The sequence below is a fragment of the Orbicella faveolata genome, unplaced genomic scaffold, assembly GCF_042242905.1.
Source record: "Orbicella faveolata isolate gen_17 unplaced genomic scaffold, um_ofav_v1 contig_25, whole genome shotgun sequence".
In the NCBI taxonomy this organism is placed as follows: domain Eukaryota; kingdom Metazoa; phylum Cnidaria; class Anthozoa; order Scleractinia; family Merulinidae; genus Orbicella; species Orbicella faveolata.
Genome location: NW_028301553.1, coordinates 7,823,913 through 7,837,370, shown reverse-complemented (window position 1 = coordinate 7,837,370; position 13,458 = coordinate 7,823,913). Strand labels below are relative to the sequence as shown.

At 39.2% G+C, this 13,458-nt stretch overlaps 1 protein-coding gene across 1 annotated transcript; it reads right to left on the bottom strand.

Annotated features, from left to right (window-relative positions):
• Positions 1-3,593: 3,593 nt before the first annotated feature.
• On the bottom strand, positions 3,594-11,771 carry LOC110044205 (uncharacterized). The gene is made up of 4 exons (XM_089293333.1): positions 11,313-11,771; positions 9,161-9,453; positions 5,831-5,891; positions 3,594-4,653 (listed from the first exon to the last, which is right to left on the bottom strand). The coding sequence occupies exons 1-4, from the start codon at positions 11,611-11,613 to the stop codon at positions 4,232-4,234; spliced, it is 1,077 nt and encodes a 358-aa protein (XP_089149459.1). The 5' UTR covers positions 11,614-11,771; the 3' UTR covers positions 3,594-4,231.
• Positions 11,772-13,458: the final 1,687 nt, after the last annotated feature.

The window sequence follows — 13,458 nt, the reverse complement described above, 5'->3', positions numbered from 1 at the left end:
GTAAATACGGTAAAGAAACTCCTCCTTATGAGGTTTCACTTCAAATACCTTACAATAAACTTCATCAGTACCACTGGTGATAAACTGCGCTTTGGCAACAGGTATTGACTTCCAGTCTCGCCCCAGGTCCCGCATTACTTTTTCAGGTGACTGCCATCTTTGGTTACAGTTCTCAACGTCCCACTCATCATAGCAGATCTGTCCATAACGCATGCACGTTTCTAGAAGCACCGTGCCCTCAGGGTAGTCTTTTGGTGCACTGCCAGCGCCTGACTTTACTCGAGGAACTGGAGATTAAAATTTTAAAACACAAGTGTGTTTTAAATTTAACCATGAACGTCTTAGTAAAGAGACACAGTAGAACCGTACTAACTTAATGTGGCTCAAAACGGTTTCCTGTTCTGTTGCACAGTAACAAACTTGACCCACTTTTTGCCATCAATTGCATCTACCTTAAAAACTAGGCTGGTGAACCCATATTTTTTTTATAAAAATCTTTTTATTACACACAGAAGAAGAAACAGGAAAAATTAGATAAAAATTCTTCGGAGTAGATTTTCCTTAAATTTTTAAAAATGGAAATTTCAAGATTAGAAAAATTCCAGTCCACAGTTTTTTTTTTTTAATTTCGCACACGCATTCCGCTTTTGCTGTTGAATAATAAAATCTCGACTTTGCAAGATCGCACTTTGGGCAGACGTGAAGGCAGTCCGCTACTCGGTAAAGCCCGCAATTCCACGCGAATAAACGCGAATACCCGCGAATAGCGTATTCTTTTTGCTGTTGTCGTTAACAGCATAAGCCGTAGACCAAGAGTACCATAAATACCCGAAGGTGAATCTGGCCTAGTAAAAAGAACGAAGAAAATTTGAAGAGTAGTTTTTTCCTGCTGTTTTTAGATAGATAGCCGGCGCGATCGATCGCAACATCAATCACAATTTTAGTTTACGCTCCAGTACAGCGGTTTAAAATAATGTTTTTCTTTTGAAATTGCCTGAAGGATGGACATTTTCGAAGATAAAAATAAGCGATATCGCGAACAGTTCACTAAAATAGGTTGAAACAAAGTTTTACGAAGTAGGCCTCGTGCCGCCATGTTTGTTGTGAGTTTGCAAACTTGAAATCTCGCGCGCTTTCTCGCGAACCCTCGGGTGATCGCATGATGCCTAGCGCTGAAGTGCCCGTTAGAGGCCAGGCTTCTCACGGAAATATTACTTTTTAGAGCCATTTTAAATCTGGAATGAGGGACTTCGAAGTTGAGGGTCTTGAGGTGCGGAACTAAGGATGTAGGCTGTGGGGCGTAGGAGGTAGGCATTGGAACAGAAGACCCAATTTCAACCTAACAACTACATTTCTGAGCCTAAATGAAATGAAGAAAATGTTAGAAGTAACTAAGAAGCACCTCAGTTAGATGCATAGGTTTTGAGTGAGATATTGCCTAAATCCAATATAAGCGTTGGCAGCCTGGCTTATCCGTTGGGTACCCCCGGGAAGAAAATCCTACTTGACTACTCTCCATTCTTTCTGTTGGATTGCCGCCATCATCAGAGGCACTCACATGCAATATATTTCCACCAAAGCAAGCGAAACCATGTTGGTCATTTAAATGACATGGCAAGAAACATCAGTAACACTCTCGCCAAACGGCTCGTAATTCACGTTTTTGTTCTTACCTCAATCATTATGTCATCTGTAATCTTTTCAACAATTAGATAATGAGCTCGAGAGCGAATAATCTAATTTTTTTAGTTTAAATCTACTAGTCGTTCAAAACTTTATTCAAAATTCTCTTCACAGACACCTCAAAAACGAAAAGACGCCGTCGTCATTTTATTAACAAGCGCATACTGTTGCACTACTCACTAAACAGAATAACTAGTGAGTAGCGTAGCCAATCAGAGAACGGCATTCATGATAGAACGCTAATAGATTTACACTAATACTGAACAGACGCAGGGCAACATGGAATCTTTTTGTTGAATAGATACACGGCTTAAAATAATAGAGCACGTATGTCCGGATGTTGCATTGTCAGCGCCCCTCTCATATGTAAACATTTTCGATTTTTCATGCTACAGAAGTTGGTGTTCCTTTGTTGTCTACGAAAAAAATGTACTTTTGGGTTTAATAAAACTGCTGAACGTACTCGCGTTCTATATTATTGTTTTAGAGTAACTAGAACACCATCCCCTGCGGTAAATGAAGCAGGCTCTTAGCCTCTTGGCCATTTCCTTTGAAAATGTTATAAAATAATTGATTCATGCTTTAGCCTGCATTATCTGGTTACGATGTACGCGGAACGTTTTTAGAGGACTCAAGAAGCTAGAGCTGCTCTGGCCGATGCGCCTCGAGTGACTCTTCCCCTGTAATCATTATGTACCTCTTAGTTTTCTGTAGTGTAGTAGCTCTCGTAAGCTTGCCATTCTATTTGTCGTCATTGCAGCAGCTGTTATTGTTTTGGGGCTAGGGGGCATTGTTTCTGTTGTTTGTTCTATTGTCCTCTCATGCTCAAAGGGTTTCAAGCCATTCATGTGAGACCTTACGAGAGCTGTTACATGACCCTAATTTATGTTTTTTTTTCTTTAAACTTGTTTTTTACCTTTTTAGTTGTGCAAATAGTCAGTATTTCTACCACTGTAATTACAGTATATTATTTTTTTGTATAGAAATTTAGGCCTGAGAAGGAGTGTGAGAGAGACAATATAAGTCTATAACTTTAGAATTTCTTTCTTGTTATTATATTTTGAGGTGTCCTTGCTAAGTGGGGAAATGCTATTTTCCAAGCAAATATACTACTAAAGAAAATTAAAGATAATTCAGTGACTAGGAATCAGCCATGTTTTCATACGAATAACTTGTCAGCTTTTACGGGACCGGTGTTTGGAGAGACTCACGTGGGTGATTTTCTGCCATTTAAAACATGCCAGAGGAAACATAAAAACATAATCAACTTGAAAAAAAAAAAAAAAATCAGAAGAGGTGATCGGTCTGCTTGTCACGCACACGTGTCTAACTGCGTTAATGGGGCGACGCGAAGCAAAACATATCAGGCTGGCAGGTGTAGGATGTAATATATCAAACACGAAAGACCGTGTTTGGCCACATTTCCAAACACCGAGAATAGAGTTGAAAATAGGACGCGCCACGGAGTATTTTTGACGAACTTCGAGGTGTTTGGAAATGTGGTCAAACACTGTCTTGAGCGTTTGATATATCTTCTCAATCGAAACTAATACTAAGGAGAAAACGGAGAAATAAAATCGTAAAAATCTATGCTAATTAAAATTAGATATCCAAACACCGTCACTGTCATGATTTCCTTTGTTTAAACTTGATGAATTGTTAATGAGTTTGAGAAGAGCTGGGGCTAAAACGATCACATGTATTTCAATGAGCCTTTCCCTGCTTTTCACTCCCAATGGAAGAACTATAGACATTGACGCACCTGCAAGTTATTTCTTCAATGAAAGCGAAGCACGCTGCTCGCCTAGGAAATCACAATTAAATTTGAAAATTTCTAAAACAAACTTATGTCCCACAGACTAAAACCAGACATGAGAATATATGTATTGAACATCACAAACTACACATGCGGTCGTTTCACATTTTATTCCATACATCAGGTATCATTACAAAGTTACACACGTATTTTTCTCCCTTCTAGTCAAACTCATGCAATTAAATAATGAAACTTAAACAGCCAAACTAGAAAATATGATAAATATCTGAAAGGGTACCTATTTCATACTTAGTCCACTTGGATAATGGAATATTCAACAGATGAAAGCATTCAATGGTAATGTGTTTTCATCATTAGGGTCACTGTTACTTCTTATTTGTGTTTCGATTTTAGAATGGCATCATTTAGGGTTCAAACAAAACTTGAGCCACGTCCATATTGATCGCCTTGCTGGGTTTAATTCATTTTTTCGACGAGCGCCCGCTTCCCTCTTATAAAGAATTCCCTCGGCAAAACACATCAGAAAAAGTTCATGAACTTTGCTATAGTGATATTGCAAAGAAAAGTTGGACTTTGCCCCTGTTGTTGTTTCTTACATTATACATTATTGGTATCAAACGATTTTGAAACCAACAGATTAACAAAACAATACATATTTTCTATTTCGGGTTACACGGCTAATTAATTAGTCACTCTTACTATGCAACTGGAGCTAGGCTTTCTTATTTTGTTGAAAATTTTAGCTCAATATCAACGTTTGGCTTCCGTTGCTTATCGCCTGTTCTGCCACATTTCGCGAAGCCACCCATAAAACCATATTAGCATCGCCCAAATAAGGTACAAAGAGACGATTACAAATGCCGTAATTTTTTCAAAACACCACCAGAAGCATGAAATGAAACGATCACATAACCATGGACACCAACCCTCCTTACGAGGTTTCACCTCATTCACCTTACAATAAACACCGCCAACACCATTAGTGATCCACAACACTTTGGCAACAGGTACTGACTTCCAGTCTCGTCCCAGGTGCCCCACAGTTTTTTCAGATGGGCGCCATCTTTGGTCCCAGCTTTGAACGTCTTTCTCATCATAAGAGATTTCTCCATGATGCAGATGGGTGTCTAGCAGCACCGTGCCCTCTGGGTAGTCTGCTGGTACAGTGCCAACGTCTGGTGTTACTCGAGGAGCTAGAGAAGGAGTTAAACAACAAGTATGTTTATAAATGAAGCAATGTGCGGCTTACTATAAAAGGGGCGCAGCTAGTGACACTATTTATTCAATTTCACTGTGATTATATAACAAAAAAAAATCGTAAACGATATTACAAAATGATAATATTAATAATAATTGTAATAACGCATCAATAAAAAATAAATCTTAGTTCATAACAAGGCAGTGAGGAAGACTAGAAGGGAACTGACGAACCACACTTACTAGTCAACCCATTACGAAAATAAAATGTAAAATGTAGTAGGACGTAGAGCGCGTGGAGCTAGGCACGTAGGAATTGAGGTGCACAACAAGGAAGGTGGTCTGTGGGCCGTGAGACGACGAAATTGAAACAGACGACCCACGTTTACCCAAACAACTAACAACAGCTAAAATTAGAAAAGGTGAATGGATAAGATGCAGGGTCTAAAGCTCAATAAAATTTCAACGGGTTTCATGTCAGGTATTGCCTAAACAGAGCAGCCTAGGTTGAAGTATTCCCCTCTGAACTGGGCTTTCCTAGATATGCGCGCTGCAAGTTTGATGGAAACGTTGCAAAATCAGTATTCGTTATTTAAAGGTTAGGTTGATCCCACTGATTGGAGGAGTCTAGTGTCGTCCGCGTACATGGCGGGATTTGGCGCATGAGTAATTTACTTTGGCTTAGCTGCGCTGTCAAGCAGGGCACCCGTGAGATGCAGATACTACTTGACTACTCTCTATTCTCCTCTCCGCCGCGCGCGTGATATCGCTCCGTGAGCCAAGACCTTCATCTTGCTGGTAATTAACGGTTGAATCCCACTGTCTGTAACTTGCAAGGGAAACAAAAAAATAGTTCGCGGGGGCTTGAGATAGCTGATAGTAAATGACTGAAAAATCATATCCAAGCGAAAATGATTTGAGTTCAGATAGCGGGAAGTTTGAGATTTCGGACAACTGTAATTATAACCTCCCTCCTCCGAATCTGAGCACAATCCGTCCGAAAGCTATTATATTCCTGGGAAATATAGACTTTAATTCCCTACTACAGTAGCAGAAACTGCAGCCATGCATCAAAAATGGTTTGATAGCATAGCCAGACAGGAATAACCCAAAATTTCCCGAGCCTAATTTCACCTCCATAACTGGGTTCGTCCAGGTCAACTGGGAACTCACTTTTTTTATCGTTTGGTCTTCGTTGACGGCTGCCGTTTTCTCTGTCATCTGAGTGCAGAGGCTATGTCATAAAAGTGTAAAGAAATAAAGGTCAGTAAACGTAATGAGTGAGGGGAGGGAGGAGGGGGGGAGGGAAAACAGGAAGACAGGGAAGCTGAAGAGGAAGGGAGGGGGAGGAATGAAGGACAAACTGACTAAAAAGACTTTATGAATGAATGAATGAATGAATGAATGAATGAATGAATGAATGAATGAATGAATGAATGAATGAATGAATGAATAAATGAATGGACGAAACAATAAGTAAACAAATTAGGAACTAACGACTGAATGACTAATAGAGGAATCGATTGACTGACTGACTAACTGACTGACTGACCGACTGACTGACTGAATGACTGACAGATCGACTGACAAACTGACTGAAAGAATAAATGAATGACTGACGATCCGAAAGATCGACTGACTGAATAAATGAATGACTGACTGACGGATCGACTGATCGACTGACTGGCTGAAGGACATAATAAATAAATAAAACACTTTAATAGCTAACACAATAACTGGTAACCCAGTAGTTTACATTGAGGGCTATATATATATATATATATATATATATATATATATATATATATATATATATATATATATATATATATATATATATATGTATGTCTGGATTTATGAAAACGGTGTTAAAGACTGAATCAAGTGTTTTTTGATTTATTTGTTTTGTTTTGTTTTTTTTTTCTGCTTTCGCTATGACAGCAACTTGTAAATCTTACCTAGCATGAAATGTAGAAACTCCCTGCCGCATGTTTCATTTATTTAGGTATTTTTTTTTCATCATTTATCGACCACCCCCCCCCCCCTCCCACCCCCTTTTCAATTTGCGTGAATTTTAGCCCAGGCTACACTCGTCTGAATTCAGTCCGCGCGGTGACTCTAACAAGGAGCGACCGATTAGCGTTCTGTATTTGCTGTCTAAAGGAAGTCTGCCCGAGGACATCATTAAGTCCAATGAAGGCCCAAGTCTAACGATTTGCTAGTAAGCGTCGTCCATTATCGTACGTGAGGCGGGCCTGAGGAGATGTGTAAACTGTACGGGTCACATTTAGTCCCTTAACAGAAGGCCGTTTGCCCTGTGGCGATAATGTTGTGCTTGCTTTAGACAGCAAAACTCTTTAGGCACATCAATTTAGGGCTTAGACGTGCAATGGACTAGACATTTCTAGCTGCTGTTGGCGTCATTTGCTTTGAACTTTGATGTAGCTAAAGACTTAGAAAAAAAATCTGTTGAAATCTGGATGTGCCATTCCGCGCTCGACAAAATTGAAGTACATCCGGGACATTGCTATTTGCGAGCAAAACATGGCCACGAGGAGAGAGAAGAACATGAGTTCAAGCGCTGATCGTGAGTAGAATTTCCTTGTTTTATCAATTTTAGGCGTTCTCGGCTTAGCTAAGTATCAGAACTGTCTGTGATTCGCTAGCGCGGAAGAAATTTATTTGCGTGGCTTCCGGGCGATAATTGACGTAACGACAACACGTTGGGTGTTCGCTTACTGCTAACTATGGCCTAGTTTGTTTGAATTTCAATCGATTCTCGATGTAGGAAGCTCTTGTTCAGTCCATTTAGGACGATGCAGGCTTTTAGAAAGCAATAGATTGGCTCTCCGCCGCGGTTTTAATATCTGTACGTTCGTGTTGATTTAGACTCCAATTTCATGTTAAAAGCACTCTTAATTAAATTGTACAATTCATGATTCAACGAAAAGACGGTGAATTTAGTCTTCCTGGCCTCAAAAGGCATACAGGAGAGTTATTTGCTGCTATTTGAGCTACGATAAGCCTCGTGGAAAGCTAGCTCTGGGAGAGAATTGTAGCAAGATTATCAGTGACAAGTCAAATTCTATGGCTATGTTTTTGCGAATCCGGTCAGATATTGAGATGAAATGTCACGTAACGGCTACTTTTTGGCTGAAATATAGAGGTAAATAACCGATTCCACTGCTTACCATGTTCTTGTTAGCGTGACTGGCTAATTTAACCCACAGTAAAGACATAGTGAGGTCATTTAGGTGAAATCGCAGAGGTTAAGCCTGTCTAAATTAGTGCCGCGGCGAACCAAATGATCAATGTAAGCTCTAATTTAGCTTTGTTTGGCTCGTTCGATTCATTTGCAGCGACTTCAAAGGCTTGTATAGGCATGGTATGGACTCTGTTAAGAGTACACGAGGTAGATAGCACTCTCGGTATGACATGGCCATATTTATGTACATTTTCTAACCGATTTTCCAAAAACATGCCCGCTATTTTGGTGCAAAGTCTTTAACACGGTTTTCATAAATTCAGACATATACATGTATATATATATATATATATATATATATATATATATATATATATATATATATATATAAGAATATTCAGTTAAAAAATGTTAAAATATTGAAGAAGTTAAAATATAATACAGCATGCACATAAAATGTATTCGAATATACTACAAGACATTTTCAAAACGTTCTAGAGACGGTAAAATGTTCACGGTCTGAATTACTTTGTAAACAGTTGTTCGCTAAAAGTTTCTTAAAGTTTCTTTCATGTGCGTTCGTTTTAAATTTGTCGTCTAGACAGTTCCACAGGTAAGTGGCACTTGCATGAAATGTTCGTAGGCCTGCGTTGGAGCGACATTTCGGCACCGCCAGATGATCATGAAAAGAAGCTCGAGTATTATAAGAATGGGTGTTTTTAACATAAGTTCTATAACGTGTAAAATAATGCGGACACTCCCCATTCACAAATTTAAACATCATGCACAATTTCTTCATGCGTATTACATCATCAATTGGCATCCACTGTAGTTTCTTGACTGACTGACTGATGGACTGTTTGACTGACCGACTGATCGACTGATCGACTGATCGACTGACTGACTGACTGACTGACTGAGTGACTGACTGACTGAGTGACTGACTGACTGAAGAACTGACTGATCGACTGATCGACTGATTGACTGCAAGACTGACTTATCGACTAATCGACTGAGTGGCTGACTTACTGACTGACTGACCGACTGAAGGACTGAAGGACTGATTGATCGACTGACTGACTGACTGACTGACTGTTCGACTGACTGACTGATTGGCAAACAAACTGAATGATTGACAAACAGACTGACTGACTGACTGATTCTGAATATTTCTCTTTCTGCCAGCACATTTATTCCGCCCATCCCTCTTACAATTTTCCAGTTACTACCATTCTCTCTCTCTCAAAAAATTACCAATGATAGCGACAACAAGTTTAACTTATGGTGTCATTTCATACCTTGTCATCGTTTTCCACGGCTGGTTCTGGCAAGGGCACTGGTTTTGGTTTTGGTTGATGTTCAAACTTCTGTCCATTCTTGCTTGGATCAAAGTAATGCAGCAGCGCTTCTTCGTGGATCTCACGGTGTTGTTTGTTCCATGAAAAGATGAAACTTCTTCTTCCATCGAGGCACTCCTCATTGAACTGTGAAGCCACTTTCCCTCGAGCCCAACGCGAGATCACAGTACGTTCTTCTTCGTCTTCATCTTTGTATTGATCGTCTCCACCAATCACTATCAAAACTCTGCCACCTTGAAAGAAATAATAATAGTCTAATAAATCCTATATTAAAGTGTAGCCAACTGATCTACTTACTTGCAATGTTACATTTTGCATCGTTCTTTGTAAACACACGAATGACATATCATTGCATTTTTTGGGCTTTAAATCATGTAATAATACGAGAATCAGTTGTACGTGTACTTCATTGTTTACATATCTTGATGTAAACAAACACAAAAGTTTGAGATGCGCAAGCGGCTTCAGTGTAGACCCCCACTTTCGGCTCGGGTCTACATTTATCGATCTCTCTAATTTTAATCCTCCTAAACGTTCTCTTGCTTTGCTAGCTACCTAAACGTCTACAGCCGTGCACCGTAACATTCTGAAAACACGAGGATCATGAAGCATAACTCTTCATTTTGACTTGACACGTGGCGGAGGCGAAAGCGAAAGTGTTTACACTCCAAATTGGACTCTGATCGATCTCGGTCTGATCTTAAGCCTGATCGGGTTTCTATCATTGTTCGATGAACTTTATCCTTGCACGATGTTTGTCTTAACCGTTTAGAACCGCTAAAATTAAGAATGATGTCTTGTTTTGTTAGTCGTTTTACTCCTGCTTCCGTTGTTTCAACCTCTTCCATCATGGCCACTGTGTCGTTGTTGGGGCTCTCTGTCATTTGTCCGTAGTGCAATACATACTGATAAGGCACAAAAATTGCATGGGGGTTTTCTGTTGTGAATCGAAAGCAATGGCGGCCGTTTTTTCGTCTTTTCGCCGCCATACAGAACCAAAATATACAATTGAATGAAGAGGATGAATAGATTTTAATTTTCATGTTTTAATATATTCCCTTGGAGATGTGGAATTTACACCATTCCATATTTAAGAAACTCCAGCCGAAAAATCTCAATGAACGCAACGTTTTCTATTTTTCCACGAAAACGATTTTACGAAGAAAACATTGATCAAAACGGTTAATATTTCAAGCGAAAGTGTTTACACTCCAAACTGGACTCTGATCGATCTCTGTCTGATCTAAAACCGGATCGGGTTTCTATCATTGTTCGATGAACTTTATCCTTGCATGATGTTTGTCTTAACCGTTTAGAACCGCTAAAATTAAGAATGATGTCTTGTTTTCTTTCCAGTCGTTTCACTCCTGCTTCCGTTGCTTCAAACTCTTCCATCATGTCTCGTTGTAGGGTCGCTCCCTGTCATTTGTCCGTAGTGCGATACATACTGATAGGGCACAAAAATAGCATGGGGCTGTCTGCTGTGAATCGAAAGCAAAGACAGCCGTTTCCTCTTCATTCCGCCGCCATACAGAACCAAAATATACAATTGAATGAAGAGGAAGAATAGATTTTAATTTTCATGTTTTAGTATATTCCTTTCGATATGTGGAGTCTGCATTATTCCATATTTACAGATAAACCTAGTAAAGGGTACCCCTTAACATTACATTAATGAATTGATTATTTGGACATTGAAGCTGCTAATCGTTTCAAGAATGCAATAATGAATTGATTATTAGAATGTCGAGCCCATCAGTCGTTTCGGGAATCCATTAATGAATTGATTTTTCGAATACAGGACCCGTTAGCCGTATTCTTGGAACGGGCGAGAGAGTTCAATATTCGATTAATCAATTCATTATTGCATTCTTGAAACGACTCGCGGGTTCAAATTCAAATAATTAATTCATTAATGTAATCTTGAGGAGTACGCTTCACTCGGTTTGACTGGAAGAAACTCCAGCCGGAAAACGTCAATGAACGCAACGTTTTCCATTTTTCCAATGAAACGTTATTACAAAGAAAACATTGATCAAAACACTTATTTCATTTTTCTTTTATTCTTACTCATTATCTTACGAAGACTTACCTGTGGCCTGCAGCAATGCTCTGTAGAATCTCGCGTAACCAATTCCAGCGTTGTCCTCGTTGATGGACAGCCGAGATTCGTGTGCGTGAACGACAAAAATGGCGACATCCATTTGCAGCTTGGGTATGGTGGTTTCACACATCTCTGAAATTTGCTGGAGGCGAAAATAACGCTTTTCAACCAGAATCTTGAAGTCATATTCGCTTTCCATATTACGTAGCAAATTTTCGACTGAATCTAACTTGTACGTATTATCACAGTTGAACAGATGAAATTTCATTAGCCTCGTAGAACTGTCCATTTCTCTAGAATTCGAACTCTGGGGCTTTACAATGATAGAGCGAAGTTTTCGTAGTCTACGACGAATTACGACTGCACAAACATGTCCTTCCAACCTGGTATAAAGTCCGCTCAAGATTCTCGGAAATCCTATCGGTCACGCAATGACGAGAGAAAGACTTCCGGCCTTTCTTCCTCCATTCTCTGGTTCTGAGCTCGTGACCAGTTCCAAGAATTATTACCGTTACAAAAGCTAGCTTTATTACACAAAATTCAGAGAAAAACTATTGTTCCGGAAAAATAACTCATTATATTAATTAGTATAGAAATGGAGATGCAGTCAGTGAGGTTTTAGATTTGCAACTGTGACCGTAACACTTGTAAATAAGACAGTGGAGGCATTGCGGCTCGAAATGGAAGATCTGTGAGACAGCCATACCCAGACTACAGATAGAGTTCGCCATTTTGTGGTCCATGCAGATGAATCCCGACTCTCAATCACCTAAGACAACGCTGGCATTGACTGATCTGCCACGGAGCGTTACTGCAGGCTACTGACGAGTGTATAAAAGCCGGAAGTGTGAGACACCCGTCTATTTCGTGTACTTGTGTTACACAACAAGATAGGCACATGACATGATATAGGACTCGTTTTAATTTATTATTTTAATTAATTAATTATATATATACATACATATATATTTTAGATTAACGTGACTTATAGATACCAAACAGTCACGATGTCACTCTTTCGCCGTAGGACCTAACATGACAAAGCAATTGTTTACAGTTATGTCTTACTTTTTTATGGTACAGCCGGACTATTGGAGGGCTCGGCTCAAAGCTTTTTTCGAGTTATTTTTGCAACTGCTGGGCCATATTAGTTTATATTAACACATCCCTGTTGACGAGAGCTTCCGAGCTTCGTCAATCAGGTAGTGTCTTGAATATTTGTGAGGAAAGTAGACTTTTCACTTGAGAGGGATAAAAATATCACTCGAAGACAAATTACTTCATTGTGATTAGTCGAGAGCAGGCCAATTTATCTTTAATTTCTAATCCACAGTAAGGATTTACACTACTCGTGATATTTGAAATTCCTTCAAATTGCACCCACCTGAGACAATTTTCAAATATCACGATTACTGTAAGTTCTTAATTGCACTTGCATTCATACGATGATGACCTAAACTTACCATAATAAGGGTGAGGTAAAGTCTACATGCGAGCCAAGTAGCCCATAAGGCTGGCGCTTTTCTCAGGTTACTGTGAAGCATGCAGCGACTCAATTCAATTCAATTTAATTGTTTATTAAATCTATTTTGAAATCACTGGTTATCCTCGCAATCTGATTGGCTCTCAGCAATGCGATTTATTCACGAATCGCACTATTTTTTCTCTAAATCGCATCTTTTCCTAAGCCAATAAGAATGGGGCACTAAAACAAGATAACCAATCAGATTTTAAGGTTAGTTTAAAGTAACTAATAAAATTTTAGGAATATGAAAGACAAAAAGCCATTGTGTGGCGTATTTTGCAAGTGTTATTGGCAAAACTTTGTTGTTGTTGGTGTTTTTTTTTTTTTTTTTTTTTTTTTCAAAACAATTGACGAATTTAATTAATTACAGTTTCCGAATAACGATTATGAGCTCCTTCAGGCGGAAGACCTACTTTAAGGGAAGTTTCCAACTTTCAGTGTCCACTTTGACGAATATTTTGGCGATTTTACAGAGGTGTCAGAAAAAAAGTAGAATGCATATAAATATACACAAATTACATATAGAAGAGGATAAATAGCATTAGAAGTATTTCTACTCCCCCCCCCCCCCCTGGAAGGGGTGCTAATCCATCGAAAGGTTACCCCTCA

Bases quoted from the DNA above. Each gene is read 5' to 3' on its own strand.
- LOC110044205 (XM_089293333.1), bottom strand. From the start codon at position 11,613: ATGGACAGTTCTACGAGGCTAATGAAATTTCATCTGTTCAACTGTGAT. The intron at 5,892-9,160 runs GTATGAAATGAC...TTTATGACATAG, and splicing joins CCGTGGAAAACGATGACAAG to CCTCTGCACTCAGATGACAG. The intron at 4,654-5,830 runs GTGAGTTCCCAG...CTCCTTCTCTAG, and splicing joins AAGACCAAACGATAAAAAAA to CTCCTCGAGTAACACCAGAC.